This window comes from Alexandromys fortis, unplaced genomic scaffold, assembly GCF_014885135.2.
Source record: "Alexandromys fortis isolate MF-2015 unplaced genomic scaffold, M_Fortis_MF-2015_v1.1 scaffold_50, whole genome shotgun sequence".
In the NCBI taxonomy this organism is placed as follows: domain Eukaryota; kingdom Metazoa; phylum Chordata; class Mammalia; order Rodentia; family Cricetidae; genus Alexandromys; species Alexandromys fortis.
In genome coordinates, this window is record NW_026067932.1 from 7,713,555 (window position 1) to 7,732,394 (window position 18,840).

General features: G+C 46.7%; 1 protein-coding gene across 2 annotated transcripts in view; it reads right to left on the bottom strand.

The window, feature by feature from the left end:
- The window catches only part of Gnptab (N-acetylglucosamine-1-phosphate transferase subunits alpha and beta), a 60,187-nt gene that overhangs the window by 7,773 nt on the left and 33,574 nt on the right, over positions 1 to 18,840 (bottom strand). For both annotated transcript variants that reach the window (XM_050145828.1, XM_050145827.1), the window contains exons 8-19: positions 13,393 to 13,554; positions 11,615 to 11,794; positions 11,105 to 11,275; positions 9,584 to 9,707; positions 8,297 to 8,500; positions 6,741 to 7,783; positions 6,322 to 6,521; positions 5,938 to 6,157; positions 5,051 to 5,164; positions 3,392 to 3,477; positions 2,922 to 3,020; positions 1,398 to 1,565 (exon numbers count right to left, since the gene is read on the bottom strand). In XM_050145828.1, the coding sequence (XP_050001785.1) occupies positions 1,398 to 1,565; positions 2,922 to 3,020; positions 3,392 to 3,477; positions 5,051 to 5,164; positions 5,938 to 6,157; positions 6,322 to 6,521; positions 6,741 to 7,783; positions 8,297 to 8,500; positions 9,584 to 9,707; positions 11,105 to 11,275; positions 11,615 to 11,794; positions 13,393 to 13,554 (2,771 nt within the window). The remainder of the gene's footprint in view (positions 1 to 1,397; positions 1,566 to 2,921; positions 3,021 to 3,391; positions 3,478 to 5,050; positions 5,165 to 5,937; positions 6,158 to 6,321; positions 6,522 to 6,740; positions 7,784 to 8,296; positions 8,501 to 9,583; positions 9,708 to 11,104; positions 11,276 to 11,614; positions 11,795 to 13,392; positions 13,555 to 18,840) is intronic.

Genomic DNA, 18,840 nt, shown 5'->3' on the forward strand with positions numbered 1-18,840 from the left:
AAATATTCGAGATAAGAGAAAAAAGCTAGACTCCTTTGTATACCTATGTTAATCTGTATGTATTCCTCTGTGTATCTAGGTTAATCTGTATATATTCCTGTGTGTGCCTAGGTTATGAAGCTACAAAACTTCATGAGGGGGCAAGAACAACTCTTACATGGGTGGGGAATGGGAGCTAAGGGAATATACATATCACATGGAAATAGGGGGTATAAATAGGGGAAAGGGGCCAACAAGAGGACAGGGATAGGGACGAAGAGTAAGGGAACAGAACAAACATCAGAGTATACAGTGTTAAAATGCTGTATACATGCTAACAAAAAAACATCCGATATAAAATTTTAAAAAAAACCTAACTTAAAAAAAAAATCCTGCATTCAAGAGGCTGAGGCAGGCAGGCAACTTTCTCCTTGTTTTTTAAAGTGTGTTCTTCAGAGCAAACAGCAGCGTTTATGTTGTAGGACATGTGGATTAACAGGACCCTGAATGTTGGGTGCTGGTCTGGGCTTCTTCCCTTCTTTGTTTAAGGGCTTCTTGACAACGCATCTTCAGAGAGACTGAAAAGCTTCTGCATCTTGCTAGCTCTTTTAGGCCCCAGGTCATATCCACGGGTCTACCATCTGTCTAGGACCATCTTTTTCTCCTTTTTCTCTCTTTTTGCAATACCAAGCTGAGAACACCCAGACACCCACGGTGCATCCTGAACAGACGGGTACTTCTCTCACCAGCTCTCCTTGGTCTATAACAACCGCAGGTACGCTCTGCCATGAGTTGAGACACCTTGCTGTAGGGGAAAACCTTGTCACTTTTGTCATCCCCCCTCTGGTCTGGACCACATAACACTTCTAGTGTTCACCCCGAACACCATGGATACATAAACGGCCTGAACTGTATTGTGCAGATGGGAGCTGTGCTTCGCGACCTCCATTCAGTTACTAGTCTTCTCTTGTCTTCCCAACCACTGCAGGTGATTTCTGGACAATGCTTTACCAAATGTCAGTCTTTCAGACATGATCTACGCAGTTTCTATTGGTTCTGAAAGCTTGCTTGACAGTTTGGGCAGTAAAGGTTGCCATGCTGACTTCATGTGCCTCTTGGTTTGTACGACACAAGATCTTCCAAGTCAGTGCTGCTGTTTTGGCATTGGTCAACAAACAATTGAATAAATGAAGTTTCAGTAAAACTGTAAAAATTCAGTAACATATTTTTTTCAAATCTCTTGAAATGCCAGTAAACGTCTTTTAAATGTTTAATAAAACAAAAATTGTAACTATATTTTCCTAAATAAACTATACATCAGATAACACATCAAAGAAACGTCAGTAATCTGAAATCCAGATACGGATGTATATGTGGATACACGGGCGCACACACGTGCATGCAAAACCAGACTTTACCATTCCTGCAGCTCATGCATATGAAGAAAACGGTTCCGATACTCTCTCGGCAGCTCGAACTGGGAAGGGATAGGAAACATGGATTCATAGAAGTCCCTGAGAACAGCCTTCACAGTCTGGGCGTCTTTGTGATTGTGATCAATGTTGTCGTTCAGGCAAACGAACTTCCTGAAACAGAGAGCTAACGTCACTGGTCATCACACGCGTGAGCCTGACCCAATCCAGCGAGGGATCTGGGCTCCCACACTGTTCCCAGTGCGCCCGCACCCAGCAGTGGTGCCTTTGCTGATGGAGCTCCCTGGAGGAGTCCCTCACCTGCAAAACGGGGACGAGGGCGGATAATTCTTAAAGATCCGTGTAGCCATGGGAATAAATAATGACTTCCACTTAGTGCAGCCAATGTCCGTGTTCAGGAAATGTACCTGACTGGCTGCGATATTTTGTTAGCAGCTAAGCAGAAAATCAGTAACCACCTGAAACAGGTTCTCCGAGCTGCCTAGTATGTCGTGCTCACGTGGTTGGAGAGCTGGTGTCCTACAGTGCAGACCTCTGAGGTTTGAATTAATGTATCTCCAACCAAGCTGAGAGGCTGGAGTTCAGAAGAACCAGGTTAGGATGGGGGCATCCCTTCTGGTTGAAGTTTTCTTTAAGGTAGAAATCACTACACCAAGGTCCCATTAAGGGTATAATAAGTTGTGACGGTACATTTGAAAACAACAAAATTAAAAAAAAAAATTAACAAAACCTTCAGATCCAACTACCAATTATGGAAAAATAGAGAGGACATAGGGACATCTTAAGAACCTACATAAAGAGGAGAGATGGCTCAGAGGTTAAGAGCACTGGCTGCTCTTCCAGAGGACCTGAGTTCAATTCCCAGCAACCACATGGTGGCTCACAACCATCTGTACTGAGATCTGGCGTCCTCCTCTGGCGTGCGGGCATACATCGAGGCAGAATGTTGTACACATAATAAATAAATAAATCTTAAAAAAAAAAAAAAGAACCTACATAAAGAACCAGAGATGAAACGAGTTTTTCACAAAGGAAATTAGCTAAGCAGGGTGGCTGGTGCCTGTATCTCAGGCCAGTTTGGGCTACTGAGAACCTGTCTCAAAAATAAGATAAAAAATAGAAAACAGAAAGGCTAAGAAGCCCTGGGCCCCAGCAGTTAGAGAACTTAGAGAACCCACTCAGGAGAGCCCTCCTGCGTGCTAGGGCACCAGGGACTCAGGCTAACCAGCACGACTCTCAGGAAGAACCTTTTTAGATATACTGAGTGCCCGCTGCCTGTGAGCCCCACCCCTCCCGTCCAGTCTGCTCTGGACCCCCTTCTCTGCGAGGCCCCCTATGGGGAACCTCACACTTAACTTCCATGGAGCGTCTCTGTCTACTCCACACTGAAATAAGCCACTCCCTTCTCTCTAGTCCTGCTTGCTCTTTTCTTAGTCATAGAATTAAAAACAAAGAAAAAACCAACCACATTTTTATAGTCAATCAGAAAAAAAATTACAAAGTTAGTACCTGGGGTTTTTCCTTATGTCATCCAGCTGGCCAACCACATGAGAAACATTGGTGCGAATCATCTTGAAAGCAATTTCTTCTTCTCCCATGATTTCAAACCTAATGGTCAGACGTGTTGAGAGAGCTTAATAAATACGTGAAATGAAAAACACAATTTCATTAATAAAAGCTTTCTTAAAAACTTTATGAAGTCGGGTGGTGGTGGTGCACGCCTTTAACTACAGAGAAATCTTGTCTTGAAAAAAACAACAAAATAAAACATGACAAAAAAAACAAAAACAAACAGACAACAAAAACTTGAGTGGACTCAATGTGCACAGAACCGACTGCGTCGAGATTTGCCCGGAGGAAATCTCACATGATCTTGGGGTGAATGCACAATTAATCAATTAATAAGGCACTGTAAGGGACAAACATGCTGGGCCTTCGGAACTGTCCCGGAGCTGAGCAAAGACGCACCGGCCACTCACCTATACTTGTTCTTGTCTTTATACGCCTTATGGATTTTGTCGGTTACTGGTTTACAGTTGGTGACAAGACTTTTAGTGACTGGCGGCTACGAGAGAACACGAGAGGGTCAGACGGTCGACCAAGGGCACGGTGAGAAAGAGCAAGCGAGGCATAGGCCATGGGCGCTGAACCCAAGGGTCACCAAGAGTTCACGGGGCTCAGGACATACTGAAGGGGAAACGGCTCAGGGGCCAAGCACCCCGTTGCCTTAGGGTCCCTGCCACAGCCTAGCTGAGCTCATGCAGGATGCGTACATAAAGATGTCTGAAAAGCCATGATGGGGCTGGCAATCTAGAGAGCCTCTACTTTCCCTCTTGAGAAAGGGTGTGTTCATGTCCTTGATAACTAACAGCAATTTGGTTACCTTGACAAACAAAATGAAAAAACGAATGACCCGCCCTTGGCCTAGTTCAGCATTTAGTTATTATTTCTGCTCTCTCAGGCACATGACTCTATGGAGCCCTGGCTGACCTGCACTTACTCCGGAGGCCCGGCTGACTGTAAACTTGTCTCCCACTTCTGCCTCTCAGGTGGTGGACTCCAGGCCATGTGCACCAGGCCTGGCTTACAATAGAATTAAAAACAAACGAGCAAAAACCAAGAGGTAACTAACCTACAAATGCCTCGACTGTATGAGCTTGGGCAGAACCGGCATAACTAAATCTGGGGAAGCATTTAGAAAAGAGTTATTATTGTTTACAAACTCTCCTGAGAATGTTCTTGAGCCTGCATAGCTTAACTTCTATGGTCTTAGAAATGATTTTATTCTCTCCAGAGACAGAAGATGACTACACACATACCCTTCCCCTGAACCAGCCAGCTGCGTTACAGGAGTGACAGATGGTTGTAAACCACCATGTAGGTGCTGGGAACCCAACCCAGGTCCTCTACGAGAACAAAAGGTGCTCTTAACCACTGAGCCACCTCTCCCCTCCAGAAAAATTTAACGGAATTTTATTCTGATTATGAAAGCGAGAGCTATTCGTTGTACAAAATATGGAAAATGCAAGATAACAACACCAAAAACCTATCTGTGATTTAAAATATCTTTTGAGGTGTGTAGGCTCTGGTATCCGAGAAGGGGTGGATTTCATTAGGGAATTTTTGATTATTCAAGTCAGAGTGTTATGCTTCCCATTTCCCTCCTCATCCAACTGATTTTCTAAGCATTTCCCACATATCACACGGACAGCTTACAAAACCCAGTTAAACGGTGTCAGTGTATTGTGTGTGAGCCTTCATCGATTCTGAGGCACACATATTCTCACATCTCCTCTTACGATGAACAATCTCCTCACTACTTTAGACAAGTGATATTGCCATAGGTGTGTGCAGCTCACCTGCCATCCCCCACAGAGCCAGGAAGGCCAGCAGCGCCCGGCTGCTGTCTTTCTTTGGGGCGTTCTCTTTCCAAGAGAGTTCTGGGGTTACTCGGTCACTGGAGTGTCTGTTTACAGAATCCAGGTAACCAATCTGAACTTAACATAGTCACAGAGTGGGGAGGGGTTCTGGGCAGGATGTAAGTGACCAGGTATTGTTCGTGCTGCATAGCCTCTGGTTCTGGTGTGCCGCACGCCAATAGTGGCCATACACCCGATAAGGATTAACACGAGACTTACCAGGTTGGGATCGTAGTATGCTTCCTGGGTTGGTGGAATGTTGCTCAGCTGAGTGATATTGGCAGGAAGCATTTTTGAGCAATTTATTAACATGTGTTCCAAACCTGTCAGATCCTAACCAAAGCAAAACATAAACCTGTTATACACATGACAGATAAAAACTGTGGAAGGCATGTGCACACGTTCTATAGACTGGGCAGGTTGAATTTATGCAATCAGAAGTACATAGGTGCATGCACATGTACACACATGTATCTAACAACAATGGGGATAAAAAGGCCGTGAAATTGAAAAAGCTCAACACGGGAGGTACATGAGAGGACCTGGAGGATGTGAACGGAAGGGAAATAATATATATAATCTCAAGAAATGAAAGGAAAACTCATGATAAAAATGTATATGATGGTCTCTAAGTGGCTAAAGGGCTCAAAAGCAGTAGGACTCTAAGTATAAACATTTCAAAAGAGCACCCTCATCTGAACTAGAATGCAGGGCTGTGAGACATCCGTGTTCACAAGGTGCGGCAGGCTCACACGGGTGAGTTTAGCGTTTCTAAGCACCACAGGGGGACCTGGCTGAGAGTCCCCGTCAGTCCCACACCATACCCTGAATGAACTTGCCACAAGGCTCGCATGCAGGTATCTACCACCTGCTTCTCCCCTCAGACGGCAGACGACTACCCCAATGCAAGGCCACAAAAAATAGTCCATAAAACACAAATTTCAAGTATTTTATGTCTGGCATTAATACGTGAATGAGGAGTTTCTAGCCCGGACACTAAATATCCAGAATTTCCTTTACTTGAAATGCAGTATGATAAGAGGCCCCGCCAGAACTGTGTTTCTCACCGGACAAGTCACAGGCTTAGGGCCGAAACAACACGTTACCTGCAAGCTTAAAGGCAGATCGTGGATCCGGGTAGCCAGCGTTCGGATCTCCCTGTCCGACAAGACACCAGACTGGTCTGTATCTACTTCGTCAAAGACTTGGGAAAGATTCAGGGGCTGCACTGCACTCATGAGGTAATAGAAATACGAGAAGGCGAACTGCATGTCCTCCGAGTGGCGCACCTTGTGAAACGATGTCTTGTCAAATTCCTCGGGGAACCTGTCCAGAGAGAACACACAGAGAGCTCTGGATACTCGGTACATACGGTATTGGACGTCTATGAAAACAGAAGCCCGTCTTCACGTCGTTTTTACATGGCATCTTTGAAGGCCGTAGCTCACTGGGGCAAATACACAACAACTGTCGAGCATACTAAGACTTACATATCTTGTAGCTCTTGCATGACGATCCTGTCGATCATGTGTGGCATGTGGGCGGGGACTTTCCTGGACGTGAATCCGAACTTGCTGTTGAGAATCTTATTGACGTATCGGAGCGAATCCGCAAACGTGTCTTTCAGCTGGCGTCCTGCACGTTTGCTGTTGGTCAAGTACGCCAACTGTGTCTTCAATGACTCTTCCTCCTGTAAGGAGCATTCCATGTAACTCAACACTGTTTAGCCCAGAGTAGACTCTACCGACATGAGATAAAGGCACCACCGTGCACTGAGTTATTACAGAATGTGGCACCTGGTCACTAACAGGCCTCCATGCACGACAAATGATAGTTACTATAATATTACCACTTACGAAGCTATTTATGTTCGTGGGCATGACAGGGGATAAGGCTGGATCAAACTTACATCAAGAAGGTCTTGGAAATACTTTCTTTTCTCCCAAGGCAAAAAGCCTGGGTAAGTCTCCGTGTAGTGCCGCAGCCGCCTTCCAGGAACTACTTCTACAGCTATGCGGCTGTCAGCTTCGCCCTCCGCTCTGCCTCCTGCCTCCTCTTTCCCGGTGAGGTCTTCTCTGGATACACTCATGCTTGGTGCACGTGGGGCCTGAGTTTCCAACTTAAATCTTGCATTGCTCTCCAAGACCGGGGGTGGATTCAAACCACGGTCATGGCCATTCGTGTCCACTGTCCCCACTGGGGATGTCTGTCTCTCTGCTCTCTGACTGGCAACAAAGCCACCTGGGCTTCTGTGAGAGGGCTTTTCCTGTGGGGCCTCCAGACGGTCATTTGTTTTGTTGGTCCTTCTAGACGGAGGTTTTCCTTTAGCATCTAGTGAGCCCTTCAGGAAAGACCTCAGCAGGGCTGACTTGGAGAAGTTGTATCCTTTCTGGGTGATGTCTCCAAGCGCCAGCTGCAGGTCCAAGTTGCTCAGTCTCACCTGGACCTCCTTCGGAAGGAGTGAGATATTTACCAGGGGGATTTTCACCTCCTGCTGGAATCTCCCTGTGGTGTTTCCATCGTGTCTCCTGACCTTGGGGAAGCGTTTCTCTTTGGGAACATCTTCAAAAGGGATTTCAGCCTGGGGAAGAGGTGTCACCGAGCTGACCGAATTTTCATAGGCCTTCTGGGTTGTGGCGTTCAGTTTCGGCCCCTCCCTTGTGTCCACCTCCACTGTTATCTGGATTTTGAACTCTTCATCGTTGGAGTTCTGGAGCGTGAGGTTAAAGTGGATCATGGTTGCGTTCATCCCACTGTGCAGTATGAGATGAATGGTTCTCCACTTGTTCGCGATGGACGCGTGCCGGATTATCGGACTGTCGCTGTAGGAGCCTTCCACTCCTCTCTTGGCGATTTTGGCAAAGCTGAAGTATGGCAGGTGTTCACCTTTGGGGATGACATAGTGTGTCTGGTTCGGGAGAAGAGTTACTTTATACAGTTCATAAAAATGATCTAGAGGGAAAAAACACACAAACATGGTTTCTTTTAAATTAGACACTTTTTGTTTTGTTTTGTTTTTCAAGACAGGGTTTCTCTGTAGCTTTGGAGCCTGTCCTGGAACTAGCTCTTGTAGACCAGGCTGGCCTTGAACTCACAGAGATCCGCCTGCCTCTGCCTCCCAAGTGCTGGGATTAAAGGCATATGCAAAGACATTCTTATGCCGTTCCTTAATTCTCGGGGCTCAAGTTTTTATTTTCTAAGGGTGATTTGAACTTTATTTTAAAATGCTCACAAATTCTAACACAAGGTCTGGGGATTTGAGCTGACCCATAGCAGTTTACATGGGACATTGACCCTGGTTCACTATATAGATTGGGGCATAATTTTTAATCAAATAAATTTCAATGACTAATTTCCAACTTTTTGCCCATTTGGAAATTACTTCCAATAATGACACCCACTGAGTGGTCCTCTGTCTGTGGAGTTAGCTCCTTGTTCTTAACGTTTCCACGGCAATAAACATACCTTGTCCACAGTCACCAGCATCAAACCCACAGGACAAGACGTTGCAGGCTTGGTCACAGAACTTATCGGCGAGCCAGGAGTTTGCACACCCTTGGTTGCAGTAAGAGACACTGTTGATTCCTCCACCAAACTGCCAGGGCTGTCCGACGCCAATATTCCCGGTACCCACACCTCCTGCAACAAAGCGACTCCCTCCGCTGTTACCTGTAGAGGGAGGAGGAAGGAAGAGTCCTTACTGGGCTCACAACCGTGAAAGAAGACAGCTCATCATTTCTTACTAATGTTGCAAGATTGATTCATGGGTTGCAGCTACAGATGCTCGTCTCATTCTTTAATGTGGAGACTGTTGCATGGGTTGCAGCTACAGAGGCTCATCCCATTCTTTAAGGGGAGACTCCCTGTGTCTTAAGGGAAGGGAGTTTACCTGTCTGAGTTAGTGATGATTAAGACGGGTAGAGCAGAGCTGGAGAAAGGAAAGAGATTATCCCAAACCACGTCCAGACACAGGCGATAACATTGCCAATGTTAATGTTTTGCTAGGTCCACTTTATACACCCACATCCTCTCCCTGCTGCCGCCTGCGTTTTACAACAGGGCACCTGAGAGAGAAGACTAAACAGGACTTTGACGCTTCGCTTCCTCTAATACTCAACACGTTTCCAAGCCCGTTTCTGCATCCAGAGCACCAGGATTAGGACATCTGTGCATGCTCTTTCTCAGAGCAACCACCCCGCCAGATCAAGAGGGTAATGAAGGTTACAGAACCTTTATGAACTAAAAAACAGTAAGTAAATTGATTTTCAAAAGTGCTAACATCAAGGTCAACGGAGAATGGTGTGTGTGTGGGGGGGGGAATTGGTGGGGTGGTTGCTCTGAGAAAGAGTGTGCACAGATGTCGGTCATCCTGGTGCTCTGGACGCAGAAGCAGGCTTGGATAAGCATGGTTTGTTCTGCAACTGTGATCATTTTACACTCTCCTACAGTTTCCCACCGAAAGTTCCTGCCATGGAGTCCTGCAGACCCAATTGGAACGATCCTCAGGTTTACATAATCAAGAGTATTCTAGCTACTTCAAGTAATGACAGAAGATGCTTTCAAGTTCAGAGCCTACATCAGAGAAATGGATCCATTATTGAATACCATGAATCAACTAGGCCACATGGTAACACCGACCAGGGATCTCTGGACTCGGGAACGTTTCAGCGTGTGATGTAAGCAGTCAAGGGCACACACGTTCTCAGGAATGAGGATGAGGACGCGAACAAGCTGCGTCGAGCACGTCCTTACCGGAGCAGTCGCCGCCATCCCAGTCACAGGCTGAATTATTACAGGCCTTGTCACAGTAGCCGTCTTTAATCCAGGAGCCCGGGCAGCCCTCCGCACAGTTGGGCACAGGCCACGTCAAATACACCTGCGACAAGATCAGAGATGATACAACAGTTTCCAGTGCTTTTCACTCTTGGATTAAAACACTTTAGAAAAAAACACTGAACTTCCAAAGTTTCCCAAAGACTGGCTGCTGAGAACAGTGGGCATTGCCTTCGGCTGGACAGTGCCCATGGCAGAGCTAAACCTGCTGACAGTGGGCACCACCTTTCGCTGGCCAATGCCCACGGGCAGAGTTTAACCTGCTGAGCACAGTTCTTCCTCCCCACTTGCTTCAGAGAACAAGGGCTTGGCTCATGGATTAGTTTTAATAACATGCTCTTATAATATTCTTCTAAATAAAATAGCAATGTGTCAGGTAGATGTGAAGACTCATTCTCGCCAGGACACTCACTCTTAACCCAGTGATCTTCTGCATAACTGCCTCAAGGCTGAGGAAGAAGGCAGCACTGGCAGCCATTATCTCCACCCTAAGGCTGTGTTTAGGCAAATTAATTCCTGCAACATTCTGAGCTCCAGGAAGGCGCAGTTACTTACAAATTAAATCCCCTAGAGAAAAACATGCCCCTCCTTTTTTAAAGTCATCCTTCCTTTGCACAGCACACTTACTCCCAATTGATATTTATTTATTTATTTATTTATTTATTTATTTATTATGTATGCAGTATTCTGCCTGCAGTCCAGAAGAGGGCACCAGACCCCATTTACAGATGGTTGTGAGCCACCATGTGGTTGCTGGGAATTGAACTCAGGACCTTTGGAAGAGCAGGCAATGCTCTTAACCACTGAGCCATCTCTCCAGTCGCCCCCCAATTGATTTTTTTAACTCTAAACTGAAATTACAAGCTGCCAATGGTTACAGTTTGGCTCTATGATAGAGTAGTCTTCTAGTGTGTCTGAGTTCCTGGGGCTGACCCCCAGCACAGAAAACAAACAAATACAGTTCAATGGGACAGGCTCTCCAGCCCAGCTGTTCTAAGCCTTCTGTGTCCTACCCCTCCCAGCAACAGAGGGGCCACCGTACATGGAACTTCACCCCCTCCCCATCTGAAACACTTTAAGCTCATTTTGCCTGTTGGTCATTTGCTGTCATGCCAGCCACAAATTTGTTGCAAAGTGGGTTTGCTGCAATAGAAAGTCTAAGGGTCAAGGAGAAAAAAAAAGGGGGGGGGGTTCTGTTTATCTGAGACCACAGATAACTGCTCGCTCTGCTGCAGTTTGCTTTCTGCTCAACCCAGACTTTCCTGAGCCTGGGAGTCACAGACACAAAGTCATTCCCATTTGCGTAACGAAAAGTATACACAGACACCCGCGGAAACGTGTTTCACATTTGCATATAGAAATGTATACACAGATACCTGAGTTGATTTCCTCAACTGCTAGTGACCGTCAAGCTAGGTGCCCGCCCATCTTAATGCTCACCTTTTGGCCTTTGGAGTGACTGTAGAAGTCGTCGGGCCAAACGTCCTTCCCAAACATGACGTCGTCGTTTAGATAGATGAACTTCTGGGACAGCCCTTCGATGCGGTGGATGTGACTCTCAATGGCAGGTGAACTGAAAGTGGGCAGGTGGCTCAGATTTCGGAAAATGTCCTTGAACAGAAAGCACAGAAGGTAAATAGTAGCCGTGTTGAGTGGGCTGGGCACTTAGAATGGGGAAATGGAGGAGGCTGTGCGGTGGATATGACTCTCAATGGCAGGTGAACTGAAAGTGGGCAGGTGGCTCAGATTTCGGAAAATGTCCTTGAACAGAAAGCACAGAAGGTAAATAGGAGCCGTGTTGAGTGGGCTGGGCACTTAGAATGGGGAAATGGAGGAGGCTGTGCTAATTCAATGAAGGTGGCCGCGGAGGCAGAGAAGCCAAGATCACTGTACCACACTGAAGGCACAGACGGGAAACCACAGCCTGGTGGTGTTTGCAGAGTCACGCACCTGGTGGGTGACTATTGTCACCCGAGGGTTGTCGAGGTTCAGCCAGGATGGAATCTGCCCGTTGGTGACTATGAAGACGTTCCGAACCCACGGCGCATGCCTCTCGATAGACCGCAAAGAGTACCTTAGCTCTTCGTTATCTTCGAAGCGGCTGGCGGACACATCTTCGTCCTGCTTCGACTGGGAGGTCGGGAGACATCGTGCAGCACATAAAGACATGAAGTGTCTAGCCAGACCCCAGCTCTTCCTCCTCGTAAAGACATGAAGTGTCTAGCCAGACCCCAGCTCTTCCTCCTCATAAAGACATGAAGTGTCTAGCCAAACCCCAGCTCTTCCTCCTCGTAAAGACATGGAGTATCTACGCTAAACCCCAGCTCTTCCTCCTGTCTTTACCCTCTGCCTGCTCTGCTCTAAGGGGGAATATCTTTATCTCAACCTGACTCAAGCCGGAGTTATCTAAGAGGAGGGAACCTCAGCTAAGACAATGCCATTGCGAGTTCAGGTTGCAGGCAAGTGTTGGGCATTTTCTTATCAGTGATGCATGGGGAGGGCCCAGTCCTCTGTGGGTGGTTCCCTCCCTGGGCAGGTGGTCCAGAATTCTATAAAAAAGCAGGCTGAGCAAACCATGGGGAACAAGCCAGTAAGCAGCACCCCTCTATGGCCTCTGCATCAGCCCCTGCCGCCAGGTTCTATCCTGTCTGAGTCCCTGTCCTGACTTCCTTTGATGAACAACAGTGATGTGGAAGTGTAAGCCAAACAAGCCCATCTCTCCCCAACTTGATTTGGTCATGGTGTTTGTCACAGCAAAAGAAACCTAAACTAGAACAGGGGCTTTGGCTACACTTTAAATCCAAGTAAGTGCGAGCAGGGGTGTGTGTGTGTGTGTGTGTGTGTGTGTGTGTGTGTGTGTGTGTGTGTGTGAGAGAGAGAGAGAGAGAGAGAGAGAGAGAGAGAGAGAGAGAGAGNTGTGTGTGTGTGTGTGTGTGTGTGTGTGTGTGTGTGTGTGTGTGTGAGAGAGAGAGAGAGAGAGAGAGAGAGAGAGAGAGAGAGAGAGAGAGTTTGATCTTCTCTTTATTATACTTTACATAAAGGATCTTAGATCCAATTGGTCTTCAGGCCTGATGCTCACTACATAGACCAAGCCATCCTCAAATTCACAGAAATTTGCCTGGTTCTGCTCTGGAGTGCTGGGATTAAAGGCATGTGCCATCAAGCCTGACCAAAGCTTTATTTGATTTTTATTGACATTTATGAGTGAAGGACTGAGTGTGTGTGTACGTGGGTGCCCTTGGAGGCCAGAGAAGGGGTGAGATCCCTTGAAGCTAGAGTTATGGGAGGTTATAAGCTGTCCAATGTGGGAGCGAAAGCCAAATTTTGATCCTCCGGAAGAACAGCAAGTGCTCTTAACAGCCATCTCTCCTGCCTTGTTCTTTTCAATAAGTATCAAACCAATGGCTGAGAAGGGAAGTTTGGAAAAGTCTAATGAGATCCTCAGTCAGTCCGCCTCCTTCTCCTACTAAACCAACATCTAGATCTCTAACACTCAGCCCACCGCTCTCCAGTTGAGCTATTCTGACAAAGGCACACATTCTGAATTCCTGACCTGAGCTGCAGGGGTCCAAACCTTTTCCCCGGCTGCAGAGGTCTACAGTCATTCCCCGGCTGTAGGGGGTCTACAGTCCTTACCCGGCTGCAGGGATCTATGCCCCTTTCCTGGCTGCAGGGGTCATCTACAGTCCTTCCCGGGATGTAAAGGTCTAGAAGTCTACAGCCCTCACCTGGCTGATGGCACTCAGGTCCCACAACAGATACGCGGGGCTGATGGTCAGCTCCTTCCCGTTGATAGTCATGTTCTTCTTAGTTTGCTTGTTTAGCTCCTGGAACCCTTTGGGGTTGTTCAGTTTCAGAAGAGCGACGCTGGCCTCCGAGTACAACTGTAGCTGGTAGACAACAAGAGATACACGTGGGCACCCTGGACCTCAGGGAATAAACACAGATTTACCTTTTTTTTTTTTTTTTTCCTTTTGGAGACTGAGTTTCAGAGCCTGGAATGACCTTAACTCGTGGCAATCCTTCTGCCTCAGTTTCCCAAGTGCTGAGATTACAGGTACGAGCCATCATGACCAGCTGTTTAACTTCCAATCTTGAAACGTAAAGACAGTATCGCAGGCCAAAAGTGCTCGCCAGATGACTGTGACAGACCCTCTTAACAGGAATGGGAGAACAGCGTGACCAGGGCACCTTGGGCATCATCTGACAGCTGTAGCCACTCAACCCCACGGGAGACTCTATATCTCCTGAGACGTCAGGCTCTTTTTACGAAATCCCCCCCCAACTCTCAGAGCTGGCTTAAATGACTTTTTATGATCTTTATTTTAAAAACTATATAGTGGACATGGTGGCACAGGCCTTTAATCCCAGCAATCTGGAGGCAGAGGCAGATGGATGTCTGTGAGTTCAAGGCCAGCCTGGTCTACAGAGTGAGTTCCAGGACACCCAGGTCAGCTAGGACTGTTACAAAGGGAAACCCTGTCAAGGACTCAGGCTGTCAACCCGCCTCTGTGTGACAGCAGACTGGGAAGCGGTCACCTAGGCACGTCCAAGTACTCTGCCACTATATCCCAGCCATTTTACTTTTTATTTTGAGACAGGATCTTGCTGAGGTGCCCGGACAGGCCTTGAATTTGCAATCCTCCTCCCCCAGCCTATGAGGCAGATTCCAAGTCTGCGCTGTATTTTATTGGTGATCATAGTGCCTCCTCTACAAGGTCCAGCAGTGACTGGGCGTGTGATGTGCAGCAGACACTGCCCTTCAGCAATTACCGCTCAGGGTTAAAGTGTAAACGTGGACCTGCCCTGCTTTGGGCCTGAGTGCCATCGGTCCAGGCTTCTGTTGCTATGGCAGCATGGGGTGCAGGGGCGATGACGGCTCGGCAGGCACCTGTACTCAAGCAGCCCGGGAACACCAGCCAGTGTCGGAACGAGAAAACCAACCACGCTGGCTGGAGAACAAAACAGGAATCGGGCTGTTGCTGGGTGCTGTGTGTCACTAGGTCCTGCATGGCTCCTACAGAGTCCCAGGTCACAGAGCAGCCCAGCTAACCACCCCTGAAAGGCCGGGGCTTTCCATTCCGAGGCAAACAAAACACATTCCCACCCACCCCCATTTTTTTTCTTTTTACTGTTCCCTGATAAGTATAAATGTCTGTTGCTGTATTACTGGCAAGAGAATAAACTGGGCTAAGTATGTAAACAGTCTAGGTGGATTGCTTGACCCTCGTGTTCTGGCCTTCAACCCAGCATTACCAATTTCAAAGAAAAGATGTTTCAGAGATTAAGATTAATTAAGAATTCTAATAAGAAATTCAAAGATTCACATTGTTATTTAAAAATGACACCTAGGGCTGGAGAGACGGCTCAGAGGTTAAGAGCATTGCCTGCTCTTCTAAAGGTCCTGAGTTCAATTCCCAGCAACCACATGGTGGCTCACAACCATCTGTAATGAGGTCTGGTGCCCTCTTCTTGCCTGCAGGCATACACACGGACAGAATATTGTATACATAATAAATAAATAAATAAATAATTTTAAAAAAATGGCATCTAATTTTATTTCATGATTTGAACGACCTTTAATTCGGTAAGAAGTGCAACAAGAAAAATCACTCTTAAATAAAAATTATACTCTAATAATTTAAATTTTTTTATCTTATATATGTATTTTTGTGGGAGGACAAGGCAGGCATGCCACCGATCAGAGGACAACTTGCAGGAGCCTTCGCCTTCCTGCATATGGGTGGACGGGATTGAATGCAGTCAGATCTGGCTGCAAGCACCTTTGCCCACTAAGCCATCTCGCCGGTCCCTACCAGCAGTTGCCCAGGACTGGTTTTTAACTATACCACTGAAAATCAGAAATAGGTTTTCTCATGGTGACCACACAATAGCTGAAAGAGATAAAAAGCAAGGAACTTGACATACGTGGATCTACTCTACATGGGGAGTAGAAAAAGACAAGATCTCCTGAGTAAATTGGGAGCATGGGGACCATGGGAGAGGGAGGGAAGAGGAAGGAAGGGGAGCAGAGAAAAATGTATAGCTCAATAAAATCAATTTTAAAAAAAAGCAAGGAACTTCAAAGGACAGATTTTTCTGCCTCTATATAAGGGGCAGTGGCAAGGAGCATGAAGTATCCTTTGCTGTCCACTAGGTGGCAACCCAACCCTGCAACTCTATTGGCTGTTAGCGTTTTAGAAGCTGCTTCTGCTGGAAAAGGATTTGAGATGTGCCTTGATCCTGGTACACACACACACACACACACACACACACACACACACGCACGCACGCACGCACGCACGCACGCACATACACACATTTTTTTTTCAGCAAATGTCATTTGTAGCTGGAGGCTGGTCTCTAGTAAACCTGAGTAGCTGTGAGTTCTTTGTTAGAACGCCTGCTCTTTTTGCCGCCAGTTCTGCGGAGCTGGAACTTCAGGTTGGTCTGTGTGCCCAAACACCGGCCTCTGGTACGCTATGCTGGCATTCAACCCACTGGCCTACATCCCCGGCTTCAAACATTCTGAAATACCCCTAGACGTGTTTCTACCAGAAAGTAGAAGTCTTAGCATAGAAAAAAAAAAAAAAAAAAAAAAAACCAGAAAACCGTGAATCTTAAGTATCAACTACATCCAGAATGTAATTATTTATGACCACCTTAACAGTATGAAATTTGCATTTGCCTTTGATAAATGGAAAAATTACATGTATACCAGAGAATTATTTGAAAATGAAACTCCTGGGCTGAAAAGATGTCTCAGTGGATGATGGATGGCACCTGCTACCAAGCATACATGATTGATTCCCCGGACCCACACAGGGGACAGAACTGACTCCTGAAGTTGTCCTGTGACCTCCACACATGAATACACTCACATACACACACATGCGTAGCACTTACTTACACACACACACACACACACACACAATAAGTGTAAATACATACATACACAATATAAGTGTAAATACATACATACACATACACACACAATATAAGTGTAAATAACAAAAGTTTTCCTTATAATTTATTATCAGTAAATGGGCACCTATTTCCTATACTATATACCTACAGTCACTTAAAATTTCTCAAGTGAGAGGGCAAAGTCAGAGGCCCTGGCACTGCTCAGCATCCTAAGAGCGCCTGTATTGGGAAGGACTGCCAGTACTGAGAGGCAAGCAAACCTGTTCTGAAGGAGAATGGCAAATCCTAAAGGACGGCAGGGGCTTTCCTCTAAGAAAAACATCTCCAACAACATTTTAAAGGCCTCAAAAACTCAGAAGTTATAAGTTGGTTTTAAATTTGGATTGACTTGTGTGTTATTGAGAAGACTTCAGGATAAAAAAAACACTTCTGCTATGGCTAACGGGAAACAAACCAAAAGGTGTTGGTCGGGGCTGCTAGGTTTTAAAATGCCCTCATGGTTGTTCCAAGGCTAAAGTTAGTTCCACAATTGCTGCTTCACCTGCTGACTAACTTTAGAAATAAAGAGGAAGGCCATGCACTGCAAGCCAAGTGAGATATGTCCATGGAAGCCACTGAAGTGTGTTAGTAATAATATGACATGGCCTTTACCTGAAATGTTTGTGAACAGAAGGTTTTAGTGCTGAGAGTTGGTTTTTGTTGTTGTTTGGCTTGGCCTGGAAATTGCTATGGAGACCAGGCTGGCCTCGAACTCACAACCATCTGCTTGCCTCTGCATCCAGAGTGCTGGGATTAAAGGTGTGCTCCACTAAGCCAGCATCTATTTTGTTTCAGCCTCACACAGCTGCACGCACCTTTAATCTTAGCACTCAAGAAGCAGAGGCGGGTGGACCTTATGTTTGAGGCTTAGCCTGGTCTTGATAGTGAGTTCTAGGCTAGCTAGGGCTACATGGTGAGATACTGTCTCAAAAAGAAAAAAAAAAAGTTCCAAATATTTACATATACATGTGATGAAACTATTTGGGGGCTGAAACTCAAGTCTAAACATGACATTCATGTTTCGTATATACCTTATGCACATAGCCTGAAGATGGCACGTGTAAATAGTTCTTTACATAAAACCAAGTGTCCTGTGAGGATGTGGAGCTAATCTTACACTGGTGGTGGCAGGTCAGTGTCAGAAACTTTCGGATTTTGGAGCATTTTAGACTCTGGATTTTGAGACTAGAGACACTTCATGGAAAACATAACTTGTGGTGACCTTAAGTGGGTCCGGAACAGAACTCTGAGGGGGCGGAGTGCAGGTGACTCACTAAGCTGTCACACCTTGCCTGTGCCACCCCACCTGGCTACGCCATGAGATCACCTACCCTACAGGCCGTCTGCAAACTCTCCAGTGTCTCCCAACCACACAGACATCCAACTGGGACCCATCTCTCCGAAGTTCTACAACCGCTCAAAACAGTGTCACCAGCAGGGACTTGGGTGTTCCAACACAGGAATCTTCGGGGAACCGTTTCTATCCAGATGCTAACCAGGCAACCCCATGGCAGGTCTGTCAAACACTCCCGCACTCCCTATAAGCTCTGTGACTCCTCTGCTTCATTTCCAGGGCACCACACACACCCACCTCCTCTTCAGTCTCCCTGCGCCCCTGCAGCTTGCCAACACAGGATGCTGAGTGCCTCTGGGGTGTTTCTGGAACTCCTCCCCCACTGGCATCCCCATGGCCATAGGCCCTTAAACAGGAGTGTCTTCCAGGACTGAACTGTTTTTCTTGCCTCTGGCTTCTTCCCAGGTAGCATCTACCACACCTGTCCCTACTCTGTGACTTAGACATACACCAGACTGCCTTCTTCCTGCCTCCGGGATGAGGTCCAGCCATCCTGCCTCCCCTACCTCTGGCAATCAAGCTTTCGAAACTCCCCAGACACACTATCTGCTCCCAGACTTCCGAGCCTCCAGCCTTTGTTCAGGCTGTCTCCTCTGCACGCCCCTCCCAGCCCAAGAACAGCAGCTCTGCCCAGGGCCCAGCAGGCTGCAAAGCTTGTCTAACCCCCAAGTGCACCTAAGGCCCAGGCATTCTGGGCACTTTATACTACTCTTTGGTAATGCTTTGATTCCCTTGGTTCTCCCTGACATACCCCTCGACACACAGAGGGTATCTGATAAAAATAATCCAGGGGACTGGAGCCTGTGACAGGAAACTCAGTTCTCGGAAGATCCTAATAGAACTAGAGACAGAGCCT